Source organism: Nicotiana tabacum, chromosome 19, assembly GCF_000715075.1.
Source record: "Nicotiana tabacum cultivar K326 chromosome 19, ASM71507v2, whole genome shotgun sequence".
Lineage (NCBI taxonomy): Eukaryota > Viridiplantae > Streptophyta > Magnoliopsida > Solanales > Solanaceae > Nicotiana > Nicotiana tabacum.
In genome coordinates, this window is record NC_134098.1 from 20,444,927 (window position 1) to 20,464,640 (window position 19,714).

The following is a 19,714-nucleotide window of genomic DNA, read 5'->3' on the forward strand; positions in this document are numbered from 1 at the left end:
AACTATGAAAGGCATGATATGTAATAACAACCTCAATTAAATACATATAAGAGTAACTCGACAACAAAAGATAGAACATGTACTAACAACTTCAATTAAAGTATATAAGAATAAACTAGACAATGGAATGTAGAACATGTAATTACAAATTCAATTAAAGCATATAAGAAGCCTAAGAGTCTAATACGGTCAATTTCCACACATAAGACCGTGTACATACTCGTCACCTCATGTACACGTCTTTCATACAATCCAAATAGTGCAATTAAACCAAATCCTTCGGGGTAGTTTCCCCCACATAAAGTTAGGCAAGATACTTACCTCAAAGAAGCTAAATCAATACTCTAAGAAGCCCTTCCCATGTGAAACAATCTTCGGACGAGCCGAATCTAGCTAAAATAACTTAATAACATAAATAAAAGCTATAGGAAATAATTCTGGATAATAAAGCTTCAATATTTAATGAAAACCAAAAAGTCAACCCCGGGACCGTACCTCGGAACCAAACAAAACTCACAAAACCCGAACACTCATTCCGATACGAGTCCAACCATACCAAAATCATCAAATTATGACCTCAAATCAGCTTTCAAATCATCAATTTATGTTTTAGAAAAGATTTTACTACCCCAATTTCTCCAATTCAAATCATAAATTACATGAAAAACACAAGGATGGAATCATGAAATATAACTAAATCGGGGTCAAGAATACTTACCCCAATCCAAATCGTGAAAATCTCCTCCAAAATCGCCCAAAAGCGAGATCTCTAATTAAAAAGTGATAAAATAACAAAAGACCTCAAAATAGAGTACTTATAAGTCTGTCCAGGGGTTCCTCTTCGCGATCGCGGGACCCTCTTCGCGATCGCGAAGATAAAATCACCAGCTGCCCAAAATCACACTAGGCGAACACTGCCAGAAGCTCACGTCGTGACTCCTAGCAAAACTAGCCTATGAGAATGTGAGGTCTGGTACGCGAACGTGAAAGCCAATCTCTGCCCCCCTAGCTCTGCCTCTACGCGATCGCGAGGCAACAAATGCGAATGCAATGAACATCTCCCCAGAGGCTCCGCGAACGAGACTGTAGTCTTGCGACTGCGATGTGCAAATTCCTAGCCACCCACAGTGCACATCGCAATCGGGAACATCCTTCCGCAAACACGATGAATCGGAGACATCAGAAAAACTAGCAACTTCAAAAAATATGAAGAGATGGCTCGTAGCCCATCGAAACACACCCGAGGCCCCTGGGACCCCATCTGAGCATACTAACAAGTTCCGAAACATAACACGGACCTACTCGAGGCATCAAATCACACATAATAACATCTGAATCACGAATCGCACATTAAATCAAGCTTAATGAACTAATGAACTTTCAACTTCTAAAACTCATGCCGAACCATATCAAATCAATTCGGAATGGCCTAAAATTTTGCATGCAAGTTTCAAACGAGACAACGAACCTATACCAATTTCTAGAACTGCAACCCGAATAAGATATCCACAAGGTTAACTCTCGGTCAAACCTATCAACCTTCCAAACCTTCAACATTTCCAATTTTTGCCAGTTAGTGCCAAAACCTTCTAGAAACATCCAAATGCAAATTCGGGCATACACCCAAGTACGAAATCACTATACGGACTTTACGGAACCATCAAAATTCTGAACCGAGATCAAATATACAAAGTCAAACTTGGTCAACTCTTCCAACTTAAAAATTTAAAAATGAGAATCATTCTTCCAAATCAATCCCGAACAACTTGAAAATTGAAACTAACGATACACGCAAGTCATAGTACACCTTTTATTTTTGCATGACCTCAAACCACCGAACTGAATGCAAAAGCTCAAAACGACCAGTCGGGTCATTATATTATGACTATGTATTACCGAGTTTTGGTATTGTGAAAGTTGTATTATGATATTGGCTATATTTTGGGCCATTGTCCTCAATTTTATTTAATATTAAATTATTATATCTTATCTGATGTTGTTGTGTGATAGGCTTACCTAGTCGTAGAGACTATGTGCTATCATAATCCTAATGGTGGGATTTTTGGATCGTGACAAGTTGGCCTCAGAGCTCTAGGTTCTACGAGTCATAAGCAAGTTTAGTAGAGTCTTACGGATCAATACAAAGACATATATACTTATCTTCGAGAGGCTAAAGATCTATTAGAAAATTCCACTTCTTTCATTCCTTATCGTATGCCGTTGATTCAGATTGAAGCATATATCTTATATTCCCTTACATCCACTCATATATGATGTTGCACACTCGGTATCATCTATGTACCGATAGTTTATGATGTTACGGATGGGCTATAAAGGGGATATGGATGCTTGATCATTGTCTCGAGGTGTTGTCCAGACTGAGGATACTGATGTATTGGTAGATATTTCAGTTATTCATGTGTAGGATGCAGTGGGTTCTGGTATCTGGTTGGTAAGTATGAGCTTGTAAAGATTTAATTGATTTCCTAGTTGTTGTGATCGTGGTAGGGTCTTGGGGGAATGTTGATTTGAGGCTAATCGGTGGTATTAGAGGTTATGTGTTTTGTATGGGACTTCTATTTAGTGGAAGGTACATATTATCATTCAAGGAACTTGAGGAAGTGGGCGTGGCTGTCACGAGGATGGATATGCGTTTAATAGATGATTTGAGGTATCTTATAATGGGTGCTAGGCGAGCTTATGAAGGTTGGTATTGTGTATCATCAAATGTTATGCCCTATGGCTTCGCCCCAAGTGGGGGAGTTTGCTATCGGAGATCAGATTGCATGGCCATGTGTTATTTTAGTTCTAGTCCGAGGTATATATGTGGTATTTGAGGGTTCCCCGGAATTGTAAATGGCTAAGATCTGAAATTTACATGGGTTAGTGCTGAGACTTGCGGTATTTCTGTGTCTTTATTAATTCTACATTTCAGTATCATAGGGGTTAGAGAAATAACTTCAGATTCACAGAAGGTCTCTTCAGAGTGGGTATCTCGGCTGCAATATTATTAGGTGTTTCAGAGAAAATACAGTAGTTTATGGGCTTTGGGACGACATGGTTTATGCTAGGATCTATTGCAGTGAGATTTGGTTTAGGATATTAGTGTACCGACAAGGAGAAGTATTAACATGAAGGCAAGTCGAGAAGGATTCGAAGAAATGGGTCAGCATAGTAATAAAGGTTATTGGTTCCTTTGGTGTGGTGATGCTTTATCGGTGTTTTATGGCAATACTCTTGGGTTTGGCGGCTTGCGTGGCATGGTTGAGTTGGGTAAAGTCAGTTCTGATAGCTTGGCTATGTGCAGACGGGGTTTGAAGAGTTCTTGATAGTGTCGACTACGGATTGAGCCCGATGTCTGCTACCGGCATAAGAACATGTTGCGTGTTACGATTTTTTCCTGTATGGGGTCATGAGTTCTTGATAGCAGGGATGATTTAAGATGTTTAGAAAAATGCTAGCATTATTTTATACCACCTGAGAAATGTGCACACTCCAAAAGGCGCATTGTGCTTTGATTTGTGGATGCCTAACCAGTATTACTGTAATCTCTTGATTGATCGGTCGCTGATGTTCAGGTTTTGCTATGTGGCACAAAAGGATTATGTAAGTATATCTCGTTGGATGATCGTGTATGAGGAATGTGTCAGTTATTTAAGTAGTGTAGTTGGGATCGAATATGGAGATTCTGGAATTGTAGGGATTTGAAGACTAAGAGGGTTCTCGAAGACAGATTGTTCCATGGTTGTGAATGGTAAAGGTATGTTAAGAGGTTGATGACTGAGTGTGTGTCCTTTGGATATGTTATTGTGGGATTTTCTGAGATTATCTACTTATTTCGGGAGGATCAAAATTGATTTGGAGGCCACTGGTAGGCCATACGAGAATGTGTGTTCTATATCGGGTCGAATTTGTCTACTTAGCACAGTTATTATGGAAGGGTGTGATATCGGTTGGAGTGGATCTTATTCATGTTCTGATGTGTTCCATGTGTTACTCTTCTATGCCACGATGAGTTGTGAGATTGTTGACTATTTACACACATGATGCGATACTGTTTGGGCCTTATGGCGAAATTTGAGCGAATGTCTCTTGGGGTGTTGCATGGTTGACTGCTCCTTGGTTATTGTTTTCCAGTTTGTGGTACATTGTGTTATCCGTTTTCCATGGTTATGGTCGTGCACTTCGCGTGTTTGCTGTTGATATGCATATGGCTATGGATTATGAGCATCATGGCTCGAGATGTCGCATGGGGACCGGTATTTGGATTGGGTCACGTATCATATCGGCATTATGATGGGATGTGAGCTTTTGTGTTTGTTTCGTGTGTTTTGGTTTCTCCTGGTGTAATGGATTGATGGCATTGCACCTTGTGGTGATACCCGTTGAGCTTGTGGGACAGTTTTCTCATTTGATTCTTTTTCCATCAATAGGTACATTCGAGTTGTTGTTTAATTGGTGCACCGATTACATGATATGTGGTCCTAGGTAGGATTGGTGTGGCATGTTGGTAGAGCAGTTTATATTGGGTGAGGTGAGGTTGTTGGACCTGAAATGAGTACCATCGGATTTGATTAATGTATGTTTGGAAGAATAGTGTCACTAGTCAGCTTCGATTTTTGGCTATGGTTCTTGTTGGGCAAGAGAGCTCCATGACTTGTTGATTTGATGAGTGGCTATGAGTATATGCGTGTTTCTTTCATCATTAGTTTACAAAGGTTCAGAATAAGGTTTTAGTTGATATGAGGTTTGTTGCCGGTACCGGATTTATTATTGAGCAGCTATTGTGGTCGGAAGTTATTGCTATGCATATTTGAGCTATGTGGTATATCGTGTGGTTATGTCTTGGGATATGGTTATGGATTGGCACGGATTTTTCAGACTTGTACAACGTATAAATGCGAGAATCGGGTCTTATAATGAATTTCAGAAGTTGGAGATTGGGCTGTAAGGGTTGTGAGCTAACGTTCAAGAAAAGTCTGCAGTTAGATTGTATTGTGAGACTTATATGGATTGGGGTGACATGAGATCACCTATAGGTATGGGCATGGTGAGTATATACAATGATTTGATGGTTTTGGGACGACTCTTGGCACGTTCGAGGACGAACATATGTTTAAGTGGGGGAGAATGTAACGACCCGGCCAATCATTTTGAGCATTTTATTCAGTTCGGTAATGTAAGGTCTTAAGAAGATTCATATTATGTATACTTGTGTGTATGGTTGGTTTCGGTTTTCGAGCGATTCAGGATTGATTTGGAAGAATGATTCTCGTTTTAGAAGCTTTAAGTTAGAAGAGTTGACCAAGTTTGACTTTTGCGTATTTGATCTCGGGTCAAAGTTTTGACAGTTCCGTTAGGTCCTGATGGTGATTTTGGACCTAGGCATATGCCCGGATTTAAATTCGTAGGTTCCTAAGTTAATTTAGCGTGTTCTACCAAAAGTTGGCAATTTGGAGGTTTAGAACTTCCTTAAGTTTGACCGTAGGTTGACTTTATGGGTATCGGATTCACATTTTGGTTTCGGAACTTAGAATAGGCAAGTTTGTTGTTTGGAACTTGTCTGCAAAATTTGGTGTCATTCCGAGTTGGTTTGATAGGAATTAGACGCTTGGTTGTTTTTCTAGCGATTCATGAATTCATTGTGAAATTTCATGTGTTTTGATGTCTGATTCGTAGTTCCGGATGTTATGTTGATATTCTAATCGCGTGAGCAAGTTCGTATGATATTTTTGGACTTGTTTGTATTCTTGGTGTAGTGCCTCGAGGGCTCAGGTGAGTTTTGAACGTGTTTCAGAGTGTTTTCGAGCTGCTTCATCTTTGCTGGTTCATTGTTGGAGCCTCAGGTCTCTCAAATGTGAGACACCGTTCGCATTTATGGACCTCGCATTGGCGAAGTGGGAACTGAATTGCAAGGCTTACTGGCTCTGGATGGTTCGCATTTGCGATGGGGGGACCTGGACTGGCTTGATCGCATTTGCGATCACACAATCACTTTTGCGAAGGGCCTGGCTTTTCAAATGCAAAGTCAGGGTCGCATTTGTGACTTTTCCTTGAATTCATCAAACGCTGCATTTGCGAGGGTTCGTATTTGCGACTTCTGCGGCTAATCAAAATAGAGGAATTTCGGGACTTAGCTCATTTATCATATTTTAGAACCCTAGACTCGATAGGAGGCGATTTTGAGGAGGGATTTTCACGTACAACTATTGGGTAAGTGATTTTGATCAATTTTCAATTATATTACATGATTAGTTGTGAGATTTAACCTCTAATCCATGGAATCCGAAGAGAAGTTTTGGTAAATTTTGTCTATGTTTTGAAAAATAAAAATTTGGGATTTGAGAGTCGAATTGGACTCGGATTTGAAAACGAAATACATATATGGACTCCTAGGGTAATGGGTAGTTGAGATCTACTCTTGAACTCGGGTTTTGACCGGGCGAGCTAGGGGTTGACTTTTGAGAAATTGTGTAAAGATCATGACTTCATTAATGATTAGTTTCTCTTGCATTGTTTGATGATATTAAGTCGTTTTTATTAGATTTGAGCTGTGCGGAGATGAATTTTTAGGGAAAAGCTATTTTTGAGTGTTGATTAACGGAAAAGCTATTTTTGAGAGTAACTTTGTGTGGGGAAAACTTCCTCATAGGATTTGGTCTAATTGCACTATTTAAATTATGTAAAAGACGTGTACATGAGCTGACGAGTGTCTACACAGGTTTATATGTGAAAATTATCCGATTTAGACTCTTAGGTTACTTATATGCATTAATTGAAGTTGTTATTACATTTTATATATTTCATTGTTGAGTTTATTTTCATGTATTCAATTGAAGTTGTTACTGCATGTTTTAACTTTCATTGCTGGGTTTATTCTTGTATGCATTTAATTGAAGTTGTTAATACATGGATTATCTTTCATTATTGAGTTTCTTCTTATGAATTTATTTGTAGTTGTTATTTCATGGAATATCTTTCATGATTTAGTTTATTCTTCTGTTTTCTTGTGTTATCGTTGAGACTTGTATACCTTGTTGTTGAGAAGTGGGCTATGTATTATTGTTGCATTAGTAATGTGGTTCGAGAAATGTTTTGGAATTGGTATTGTTGTTGTGGAAATGTTGTGGCATATGGTAACATGTGGTGCGAGTTAATTATTGTGTTGTGATGAGATGCGCATGCGGCGGTATAAGGGTGGTGATATTGATGTGCATGCGGCGGGATAAGGGGAATTTATGCGCGTAATGCTAGAAAGGGGAATTACTTCATTTGAAGCACATGCGGCGAGATAAGAGGGGTAAACCGCGTGAAGCTATTTCGAAAAAATATTTTTAAAATAAATGCAAGGCTCACACGGCGATATATGAAAGATTTGTGATTTGTGATTTGTGACTTGTGTATTGTTATTATGAGGTGTGGTACCTCGAGGCAACTCTTGTTGTTATTATTGTGTCGGAACGATTGTGATTTCTGGTGTGAATCATGCATTTGTCGTGATTTGTTATGTTGTATTTATGTGCTAATTTGTGCCTCCGTTGTTACTTGGTGAATTTGTTGTCAAGATGAATTTACTTGCGTGGAGTCATTATCTCATATTCTATTGAGTTGTTGGTAATATAACAGTTTTAAATAAAGAAATTGCTATCATGATTTACTTTATTTGACTCTTAAGATAAACTCATTATCTCACTCAGCGCTTTACTATATTTAAATTGTTATCACGCTTTACTTTAACTGATTATTAAATTGAACTCGTTACCTTCTTCGATGCTTTACTTTATTTAACTTGTCATTTTACCTTACCTTATCTGATTCTTAAACTAAACTCATCATCTCATTTGATGCTCTACTTTGTATAAATTTTACTTTATTTTACTTTTTGATTCCTAAAATAAACTCATCATCTCATTTGACACGTACTTTATTTAAATTGTCATCATGACTTACTTTAATTAAATTAATCCTTTGGACATATTATTGGCAATTGACACAGATACGACGTACGTGGTGGCACATGGACTTTGTCATGCGAGTGAGACTTATGTTGTGGCATGAGATATTTTCCGTGCGAAGGTGATTGATAATGTTGGCATGATGTGCCATGTGTGTAAGATTCGTGATTGTGGCTAATGATTAGTGATTATGAGGTGTGGTGCCTCGGTGTAGTTCTTGTTGTAAATCATGTGTTGGAACGACTTAACAACAACAACAACAACAACAAACCCAATGTAATCCCATAAATGGGGTCTTGGGAGGGTAGTGTGTACGCAGACCTTACCCCTACCTTATAAAGATAGGGAGATTATTTTCGATAGACCCTCGGCTTAGGGAAAAGTGGAGATAAGATAAAGTAGCCAAGTAGCAACCAATGGTAACAACAATGTAATATGATAACGAGCGCGAATGACACAACATGTAATAATAAAGATCCATGATAAGATAATACAAAAATAATCCTTGTACTACTAGTAAGCCTAGGAGGAGCACACAACTATCTGTCAAACTACAACCCTAATCATCGACCTCCACATATTCCTATTGTGGGTCATATCCTCGTTAAGCTGAAGTAACGACATGTCCTGCCTAATTACCTCTCTCCAATACTTCTTAGGCCTACCCCTTCCCTTCCTAAAACCCGCCATGGACAACCCCTCATACCTCCTAACCGGAGCATCTATGTTTCTCCTTTTCACATGTCCGAACCATCTCAACCTCAATTCCCGCAACTTGTCCTCTATAGATTCCACTCTACCTTGTTCCTAATAACTTCATTCCTAATCCTTTCCTTCTTGGTATGCCAACACATCCATCTCAACATCCTCATTTTAGCTACTTTCATCTTCTGGACATGGGACTTCTTCACGGGCCTGCACTCAGTCCCATACAACATATTCTGTCTAACCACCACTCTATAAAACTTGCCCTTAAGTCCATATGGCACATTCTTATCACACAAAACCCTCGAGGCGAGCTTCCATCTCATCCACCCCGCTCTAACACGTTGAATAACATCCTTGTCAATCTTCTCGTTTCCTTGAATAATAGACCCAAGATACTTGAAACTATCTCTTTTGGGTATGAATTGATTACCAATCTTCACTTCCAATTCTTCTTCATGCATCCAATCGCTGAACTTGCACTCTAAGTACTCCGTTTGTTTACCTACTTAGTTTGAAACCTTAAGACTCTAGCGTCTGTCTCCAAACTTCCAACCTAGCGTTAACTCCTCCCCGCGTCTCATCAATCAAAACTATATCATAAGCAAATAGCATACACCATGGCACTTCCTCTTGTATGTGTCATGTCAGCACATCTAACACTAAGGCAAACAAAAATGGGCAAAGAGTCGATCCCTGATGTAACCCCATCTTCATGGAAAATGATCCGAGTCTCCTTTCGCAATCCTCACCTGAGTCTTCACTCCCTCGTACATGTCCTTAATCACCCTAATGTAAGCCACCGAGACACCGCTAGCCTCCATACATCTCCATAAAACCTCTCTTAGGACTTCATCATAGGCCTTCTCTAGATCAATGAATACTATATGTTGTGTTGGAACGACTTGTTTCTTTAATTGATTTTATTCATACCTTAACTGTGTTTTGATTATTTTGTTTCTTTATTACCTATTTACTTCTTGTTGCCATTTGTTATTTCTATTATTCCATTGTTCGTTTTATATTAATAATCTTTCTATTGTTAGCTTTATGTGATTATCTTTCCACTGTTAGCTTTATGCTAATATCTTGCACAGATTTTGTGTCTAGTGAGTGTCTTGACTTACCTCATCACTACTGCATCGAGGTTAGTCTTGATACATACTAGGTACCGCCGTGGGATACTCATACTACGCTTCTGCACATTTTGTTTGTGCAGATCCAGGTACTTCAGATAGTGTTGGTTTTGAGATTTGTACCTGTGCAGTTGGAGACTTCAAGGTATTCTTACCATTCCGTTCGCAGGCCTCAGAGTCACCATCTTACTTTATTTATGCTACTGCTTGATTTTAATCCAAAATAGTATTGTATTTTGGAATGTCTTGTGTACTCTCCGTAGAGCTTATGACTTTGTATTACCGGGTTTTGGGATTATGAAAGTTGTATTATGATATTGGCTTTGTTTTGGGCCATTGTACTCAATTTTATTTAATATTAAATTGTTATATCTTGTCAGATGTTGTTGTGTGATAGACTTACCTAGTCGTAGAGACTAGGTGCCATCACGAACGTAAATGTGGGATTTTTAGGTAGTGACAGTGAAATCGCCCTAGATCACGTAGTGTTAATCACTCCTTCCCCAATTTCCCCTTCACGAACGCAAGACTAGCTACGCGTTCGCGATGCACAATGCACCACCAGCACAACAGTTGCTGCAAATTATGTAAAAATAGCTGGAAACCACTCCAAAACTCACTCGAGCCACCGTGCTCCGCTCCAAACATTCACACAAGTATATAAACTTTATATGAACTTGTTTGTAAGCTCAAAATACCAAATGAACATCAAGAATCAAGAATCACACATCAAAACTCAAAGATTTCAGAGTTCGTAACTTCAAATTTTTAATTTTTCACAATAAGTGCCAAAACGACCTCGAGTCACTCGGGACCCCAACCAAACCTATCAGAATTGTTAAAATGCCAATCCGATGTTGTTTACCATCAATGTTGACCATGGTCAACTACAATAACTACTAAGTTACAAAATCAAAGTTTCTTTGAAAAATCACATTTAAACTTTTCGGAAATCAAAAAGGACCACACACGCAATTCATAAATAATGAAATAACTCTACGTAAGGTCTCAAATCATGAAATGTGGAGCTAGAACTCAAAACGACCTATCGAATCATTACACCTTGTCTGGAAGAAGTCTGAGTATCCCATAAGCTGCTAATGCTTCAGCCTTTGGTTTTTCAGAGAGTATTTTTTACTCTCTTAATTACATTTATGTGCATTAAAGATATTACACAACTTTAAGTGTGGGGTGGAGGTATTCTTGTTTATTTGTATTAGTTAGTAGTTTATTAGTTGTAGTAGTAGTGTGTTAATAATTATAATATAAAAAAAATGAAAATAAAAAAAATGAAAATATTTTTTAAAACTTTTCTTTAGGTAATAATAATCCGCCTTAATTTTTCTTTGTGACTTGATTCTTTTCCAAGGTATGTAACTTGAACCGACTCAAGTTTTTACTTTTAGAATAGATTTGGATTTAGAAAATAAAAGAAAAAAATGATGTGATTCCTAGGCGCCTTTGACTTGTTTGATAGTAGAATATTTAGGTCTTGACATATGTATTACCTTTCCTGAGTTTTAAAATTTTGATGATGCCTTGATTAATTGGATAGCATGCCTTGTGATGCCTATGGTTGCTTTCTTGTCTTATGTTCACTTTGTACTTTATGTTTAATATCTCTTGGCTTTGTGAATACTAGCTTGATTGAAAGTCGGAATGGGACCGTCCTTAGTGAATTTTGACATGTGTGAAGTGAAATTTTTTCTCTATATTTTTGTATATGGTTCTAGAACTTGTTCGACATGTAAGTTGAAGCGAAATCCTAGTATTTTTTCGTATGAAAAAATAATTTTAGGCCTTCTTTAATCATTATGAGCTTTATTTGTACCACAAATAAATTATTACTGGTTAGCCTTTTGAGCTTATAGACCTTTCTTTTGGCACCTTATTACAAGCCTATACCCATTCGTTCTTAATCGACTTTGTTTTGATCCTTTTAACTTTTAAAGCACTTGAATTTTTAAAAGTGAGTGCTAGAAAGAAGTAAGGAGGAAACATTGGTAATCGTTGAGTGAAACCAATAAAACAAATAAAGATACACTTGAATCATAAGAAAAACACCATTAGCGTGGGGTGCAAAGTACGAGAAACAAATTTAGAATACAAAAAAAAAAGAAAATAATTGCAAGAAATAAAAAAATATAGCAAAAGAAATAAGTACATCTTGTACTTGCTTGTGAGTGTGAGTTAAAGTAGTGCTTAAAGAAGGAGAAAATATTTTTGGGGTAATCTTACTTGTGATATTGAAAGTTGGGTCGAAGAGAGTTGTGCTTAAATTCTAATATGTGATGTAGTAAAGTTCTTAGAAGGGTTAGCCACAATTATCCATATTTATCCTGCCCGTCTCTTAGCTAACATTACAACCTTAATAAAGTCCTAATTGATTTTAGACTGAGCGACCTACATTAGTTGATGTTTACATAATGGGCAAGCCTATGGCACCTTTTGCATGCATATGACTTCTTTGTGAGAGTGAGTGATTTTCTTTCGTATGTGTGAGTCCTTAAATTACATTTGAACAATTGACTTGAATATGTGGACTAACTGTTCTCTTTTGTTTGTTGCGAGGGCACATAATTTTGCATTGATAAGTAGCATTATTAGACTTTTCGGTTATGACGAGTGTTCGGGCCATAAATACTTTATGATATTGAGTCGGTTTGTGAGGCTTAGGATTATCATGAGTATATTGTCTATGTGGGTTTCATGTTTTTAATATGTTTGACATAAAAAGTGGAAAGTGTATGGAAAGTGCATATGCTAGAGCTTAATTGGTGTTATCAACCAAAGTCATAGGTGTAATGTGCTTAATTGATATATGTTCTTCCAAGTTGTGTGCTTATGAATGTGTTTTGAGATAGGATAGTTGGTGTAGTTTTGGTTCACTCGAGGACAATCAAATACTTAAGTATGTGGTGGTGATATTTAGCTATAAATACGTATAATATAACGATAATTGCCTTACATTTTAGTGTAATAATAGTGATAATTAGAGTGTACTATGAAGTTTTGAGCTTAATTGTGTTATTTTCTTGTATAGGAAGCATTGAAATGAAAAGAAGTGAAAGCAGGCAAGTTGAAGCAAGAATTGAAGAAATATGAGCGAAATATGAATTCAGTGCCCAGGACACCGTTTTGCGGTGCCTGTGGCGCCCAACACTTAGAGACTTTCAGAGATAAAAGTTCAGCATGCAGGTCACCGTTTGGCGGTACCTATGGCGCTGAAATCTGAGGGTCTATAAAATTCACCGTCCTGGTCACTATATAATCAAAAGATAGTTTTTGTGGTCAAAGCAAATAGTAGAATAATTAGGGTTTCTAATAACTAATTTTACTTCGCTTTTCCTAATATAGACGAATAATAAATAATGAAAACAAAATACTGAGAGAATAAGGAAAATGAAAACTTATTGATAATAGTAGCTTCCTTCCAAGAAGAGAGAACAAGATTCTTCAAATAGAAGAGAATAAAATATAAGTGATTGACAGTATAATTTCGTGAATTTCTTTGATGATCATACAAAATATTGTAAGGGGGGTTTATCTAAGGGTATAATATGTAACTATTTTGTCCTATTTAATTCTCGCTCGTTACTAATATTTGTTACATTGATTGCCCGTTACTTGGGTAATTTGTAACGGTTATGGTAATAATAGTCAATCGCGTACAACTAGGGTTTATGTCAATTTCTTTCCATATTCGTGGCTATTCATGAACCTTTCTTCCTCGTAGTCTTTAATTATTCATATAGCGCTTATATCCTCCTTTCCAACTGTCAGGTACGGTATCTTTGTAAAGCAATCTCGTGGGTATTTTACTCATGCTTTACCTATCCTTCATTCTTCTTTACCACTCTGGCTCTTATGCCACCTATCAACATATCATCAGTCCACGTGGAGAGTCTATTTTTTCACCAATACAGATAGTCCCCCCACTTTTTGAATATTCTCAACTGAATATTCGGAAAGTGATAAGTTTATTTATGACGGGAATGTCTTGCCGCCTCTTCCCGATATCATTATGATTTACTTCAGAAGTGAAGCGACGTATGTGTCTTCCATTTAATGCTCGAGACACGTGTCTTATTATGATTGGATCTGTAGTTTACAGCGGCTTTTTAGGGCTTCGTGGATGTGTCAGTTCGACGTGACGGTTCCATGATGACGGTTCATGATGATGCTTCTTCCTTATAAATACGACATCATGCATCTTCCAAAACTTCTCTTACTCTCATTCATTTTCTTCTAAGTCTTCTTTGCAACTCTCCTTTTTTCTTCGTGCTTTTGTTGTACTTAAGAATGGATTCATGATCTTCAAACCCTTCTTCATTGTTTGATCCTAGACGTGCTATCATAGTGGATGAACTTTCTCCTTTAATCCAGTCAGAAGTAGGAATATAGGTGGCAGGCTTCATAGCCTAGGCTCTATATCGAGCCGGAGCACCACCTCTTCTCAGAAAAATCCTTCTAAACCTTCTTCTTCCTCTAAAGCTAAATCCACATCTACCCCAAGATCTTCTTCCAAAGTTACGGATCAAACCGAACCATTGCTTGAACCTTTAGTTACAGAGATAGTTCCTCAAGAATTTTCTTTTAAATCTGACTGTGAAGCATGGAAGAAAGAAGTTTCTTCTATAGTAGCACTTAAACATACTGATCACTATCCTTCTCTGATCAACTCTGGACTTCTCCCTTTAGTACGCTGAGAATGTCATTAGAAACCTGACTTCCCAATCATAGCCCCTAGTGCCGATGGCCGAATAACCACTTCGTTCGTCTACACTTATAATTTTACTTTAGGATTCAAACCTCCTATTGACCCAGTGATTATAGAGTTCTATCATTATTTCAGTGTTTGCCTCGGGCAAATAGGCCCGATAATGTGGAGGGAAGTGGCTTGCCTTTGCTATTTATCGGGTTTATTTTCCGCCCCTTTCTCTTTTTGTTATCTCCTCTATCTGTATTCCCCAAAGCTTTTTCGCGAGGGTGTTTTCACACTTGCAGTGAGAAGCAAAAAAATCTTGGTCAGTCCTGAAGATGATTGTGACTGAAGTTGGTATGCTCGGTTTGTAGCTATCCCAACCCGTGCTTTAGTGGGAGAAGAGAATATGCCCTTTCCCAAGAAGTGAAACTTTGCACGTGAGTATTTCCCTTTGCTTCTTTACTATGCTATTTTTCCTTAAATTACTATCTTTCTTACTCATATTTTCTTGTTTTTCAACAATCGTGGAAGTTTTCGGTGAACTTCTCGACTTTCGTGATTGGGTAGAAAGAATGTTGTCTGCCACTCCTATGGAGAAAAGACCCTGTAAGTTTCTATCCCAAAAGTTTGGGTGAAAAGTTAAAACTCACGATATGTTATTGTACTTTACTGTGAATTTTTCACTCCTTCCTTCTTATTTTGACATCCTTTGTAATTTTCAGGATTTACAATCTGCAGAGTCCGTCATGATTGCGCTCCTGTAGTTAGACTCGATGTTAACACTACTCAGGAGAGGATTTTGAATGTGTCCTCTTCGAAGAGGAAAAATAAAGAATCACGTGCCTCTGATGAAGAGGAAGAAGATGAAGGTTCCTTATTGAAGAAGACTCGAGTTAGGAGGCGCGTCGTCTTGGATGATGAATCCAATGCTCCTCAGAACCAGCCTTCAGACTCCTTGTCTTTTCACCTGGTTGATGAGCCTTAAGATGCTCCTCTAGAAATTTCAAAGGATGATAATGCTGATCTTACCTTGAACCCCCCTTCAAGTCTTGTTGAGAAGCATTTTTCTCAAGAATTTGAGGGTGAAGAAGAAGAGTTTGGCTTCGTTTTTGAAGAGTCACCTCTTGCGACCCTTCCCATGAGACATGTTGCTCCTGCTGCTACTCCTGCTGCTGTTCCTCATGATGAAGCTGGCCCTTCCATTGGGAGAGGTATGAAGCAGGTTATGATCGAAGTCCCCGAAGGCATGAACTTACTAATGAAATCCAACCGAGCTACGATTTGGTTGAAACCTTTAATTGGCCCCCTCAAGAGGGAGAAACTTGAATCCCACTCCTCTATCACTCTGATGAATGATGTTATTCATTCTGCTCTCAAGGTATGTTTTTCCTCTCTTAACTCTTTTACTTCTTCTATATTTAAGTTTATAACGCTTTTCCATTGCCTCTTTGCAGATCAATTTAACATATGCAGAGCTGATGAGGAGAGTAGCCTGGACTGAGCAACAAGTTGCACCGTTGAGTATGGAAGCTGACAACCCGAAAGAGCAATTTGAGAGCCTTTAGTTAGAGAAGGATGTCTTGGCTGGTGAAAAAGAGACCTTAGAGCAGCAGCTTAGGATCACTATTGTTGAGTTAGCAGTAATGAAAGCTTCCGCCAATTAGACTAAAAAGGAAAAAGATAGGATGTAAGCCACCTCTGCTAAGAAGCATTCAAGGGCCACCGAGGAGATTCAGAGTTTGAAAAAACTTCTGAATAAAAAAGAATTTTATACGGGTGATCTGGTTCAAGCACTGACTCAAGACCAAGAAGAATCCACACCTCTTCTAACAAGGTCAAGTTCCTTGAAGCAACTCTTGAACCTTTGAAGGTTTCTTATGAAGCTACCGAGGCTGAAAAAGAAGAACTGAGAGCTAAAGTTGAACAACTAGAGAAAGATTATGAGGCTCTCGAGTATAAACTAACTCTGGATGTGAGCTGAGTCTTCATGAACACCCTTCTTGAAACTCTGATTGAGGCTAACCAAGAAGTATTTGATCTCGAATCTGGGATTGTCAGGGCTAAGGATACAGTTGAAACTACTTAGCAACGTCAAAGTTTCTCTACACCCGAAGATGAAAGTTCCAAGGGTGATTTAAGTAAAGACGGTTCAGAGACTGATCATGTTGATCCCCAGCCTTCATCTCCTAGTCTCCAAGTTGATCCTTCTGCGCCTTCTCAAGATGCTCCCTAGTTTTTTCTTTTAGCAATGATTTTTGATGTTTCTTGGATTTTTTTGGATGTTTTTTGGAAACTTTTATGAATGTTAACTTTCAGAATATTTTATGTATGCCTTTGCTCTTTAATTTCTGAGCTTTTTTTCTGCATTATCTAAATAGAATGAATGCTTTAATATGTCGCGACTAAATACACATGATCTTAATTATAAACGAGGGCCCTTTTATATAAACGACACAGATGAAGATGGCGTCTCATCTTCATATTGATGTAAGAATATGAAATATGAAGTAATTTGAAAAAATTTTATTTGAACTTTCAAAATAAATATTCATGTACATTATTTTCATAACTTCTTTCTTTATAGCAGGTTTACAAGTATGGGTATAATTATCCCGTGACTATTTTTGTAGCCTTAACCTAATAGCTCTTGGGAGTTTTCCGTTGAATCTTCAATTTTCTATTGATTCTTCAGCTCTTCACTTCTCTTTCAATCTTTGAGCTTGAAAATTATTCAAAATTTTCTTCAAGGTATTTTCTTTGTCCATTCAGCTATGCTTTTGGGCTTTACTTCTTCCATATGCAAAGTTTCCCTAGTGTCTGAGCTTTGAAGCATGAATACTTGAATATTAGATCAACTTCCCTCTATGGTCCTTTCCCTGAAAAAGGAAATACACACGTGACTCAGGGGTAATTTTTAAGATGATGACTGCTTAATCCTTCCCATCAAAATTATTGTATCCTAGACTAAGAATAATTAAGTATTCCGCATGTCTTTTGGGTCTAGTGTCATCATCTGATTCGGACTAGTTTTTTGCCTATCATCTAAAATGGTTAGGAAAATTTTAATGAACAAATAAGTAATTAACTTTGAGATACATGACCGTGAATACTTGCTCAAAAGTAGTATTTCTTCAGGAGTACCGCATTCCAATTGGAAGATGACACTTTTCATCCATGGTCTCCAACTTATATGCTTCTTTTCCAGCAATGCCTCGAACTCGATATAGTCCTTCCCAATTCAGACTTAATCTCTTTGCATTTACCGCATGTATTGACTAAAACACCTTCTTAAGGACAAAGTCCCGAATCTTTAAATATCGAAGATACGCCCTTTTGTTGTAATGTCGCTCAATCCTTTGCTTTTGTGTTGCCATCTGTATCAAAGATGCTTCCCTTCGTTCTTCTATCAAATCCAAATTTGTACGAAGTTCTTCTTCATTGGATAATTCATTTGTATGTTCAAACCTCAGGCTTGGTTCTCCTATTTCCACTAGAATTAGTGCCTCAATACCATAAACAAATGAAAATGGAGTTTCTCCCGTGCTTATTTTTGTCGTTGTCCTATAGGACCATAACACCCCAAGTAGCACTTCAGGCCACCTGTCTTTTGATTCTTCCAAACGTTTCTTTATATTATTGATAATAATTTTATTTGTTGACTCTGCTTGTCCATTAGCTACGTGATAATACGATGTTGATGTAATCCGTTTGTTTTTCCATCCTTTGAAAAAGTCAGTGACCTTTTCTACCATGAATTGTGTCTCATTATCACATACAATTTCCCTTGGTACCCTGAATCTACATATTATATTCCTTCAGATGAAATCAATAACTTCCTTTTCTCGTACCTATTTGAAGGCACATGCTTCCACGTGATGACCCGGTAGGTCATTTTGAATTCTAGTCCTTATTTTTGTGTTTCGAGACCTCGATTAGCTCCGTTTAATATTTCTCGATTTGTTTTCACAGTCCATGTCTTTTTTCGGAAAGATTTTATGTGAAAAATTGAAGAAAACATGAATTTTAGCTTTAAAATGACTTGAGTTGACTACGGTCAACATTTTATGTAAACGACCCCGGATCGGTATTTTGACAATCCCGGTGGGTCTGTATCGTGATTTTGGATATGGGTGTATGCCCAGAATTGAATTCGAAAGTCCCCAACTTGATTTGACTAGATTTGTTAAAAACTAGTAATTTGAAGGTTTAAAGATTTTTTAGGTTTGATCATAGTTTGACGTTATGGCTATCGGGTTCGGATTTTTGTTCCAGAACTTGGTATAGGTTCATTTTACTATTAAGACTTGTATGCAAAAATTTGGTTCAAAACAAAGTTGATTTGATAGGATTCGGATGCTCGATTGTGAATTTGAAAATTCTTCAGTTTCTTTGAAAATTTCATGTATTTTGATGTCCAATTCATAGTTATAGGTTCAGTTTTGGTGTTTTGATCATACGAGCGAGTTTGTATGATATTATTACACTTGTGTGCATTTTTTGTTTGAAGCCCGAGAGGCTCGAGTAAGTTTCGGACGTGTTTCAGATGAGTCTGAATAGTGCAAAGGTTGTTGGTGCAATGCCAGATTTGGTGTCTGATGTAGATCTTTCATTTGCGAGGTCTGGCTCGCATTTGTGAACAAATGTTTGCATTTGCAAGTAGGGCCTGAGATTGGGTAACCTCGCATTTGCGAGGAAAATGTTCGCAATTGTGAACTGCTCAGGATCGCTTTTGCGATCACTTGGTCGCATTTATGATGCCTGACAACAGTAGGGAATCTTCGCACTTGCGAAGATTTTTGCCGCAATTGCAAAGGTGGGATCTTCGCATTTGCAATCCTTTTGTCGCAATTGCGACTTCTGGACATCTGTGACAGGGTTCGCATTTTCGACCCTTGTCTCATAATTGCGACATCTGCAACTAGGTAAAAGAGGGGAAATCGGGAGTTAGAGGCGATTTTCCAAGAAATATTTCTTCCCAAATTCATTGGCAAGTGACTTTAATCCCTTTCTTTTCAGTTTCCCATTACTTTTCATTATATTTCAACATCAAATTTAGGATTTCAACACCATACCTTATGACCCCAACCGAGTTGAAGGAACTGAAGGAGTAGTTGCAGGATTTGCTTGATAAGTGATTCATTAGACTTAGTGTCTCGCCCTGGGGTGCACCAGTGTTGTTCGTGAAGAAGAAGGATGGTACGATGAGGATATGT

General features: G+C 37.8%; 1 protein-coding gene across 1 annotated transcript; it reads right to left on the reverse strand.

Moving 5' to 3' along the window:
• Positions 1 to 17,776: 17,776 nt before the first annotated feature.
• On the reverse strand, positions 17,777 to 18,253 carry LOC107796928 (uncharacterized). Its single transcript, XM_016619749.1, has one exon. It carries the CDS (start codon positions 18,251 to 18,253, stop codon positions 17,777 to 17,779), a length of 477 nt encoding a protein of 158 aa, XP_016475235.1.
• Positions 18,254 to 19,714: the final 1,461 nt, after the last annotated feature.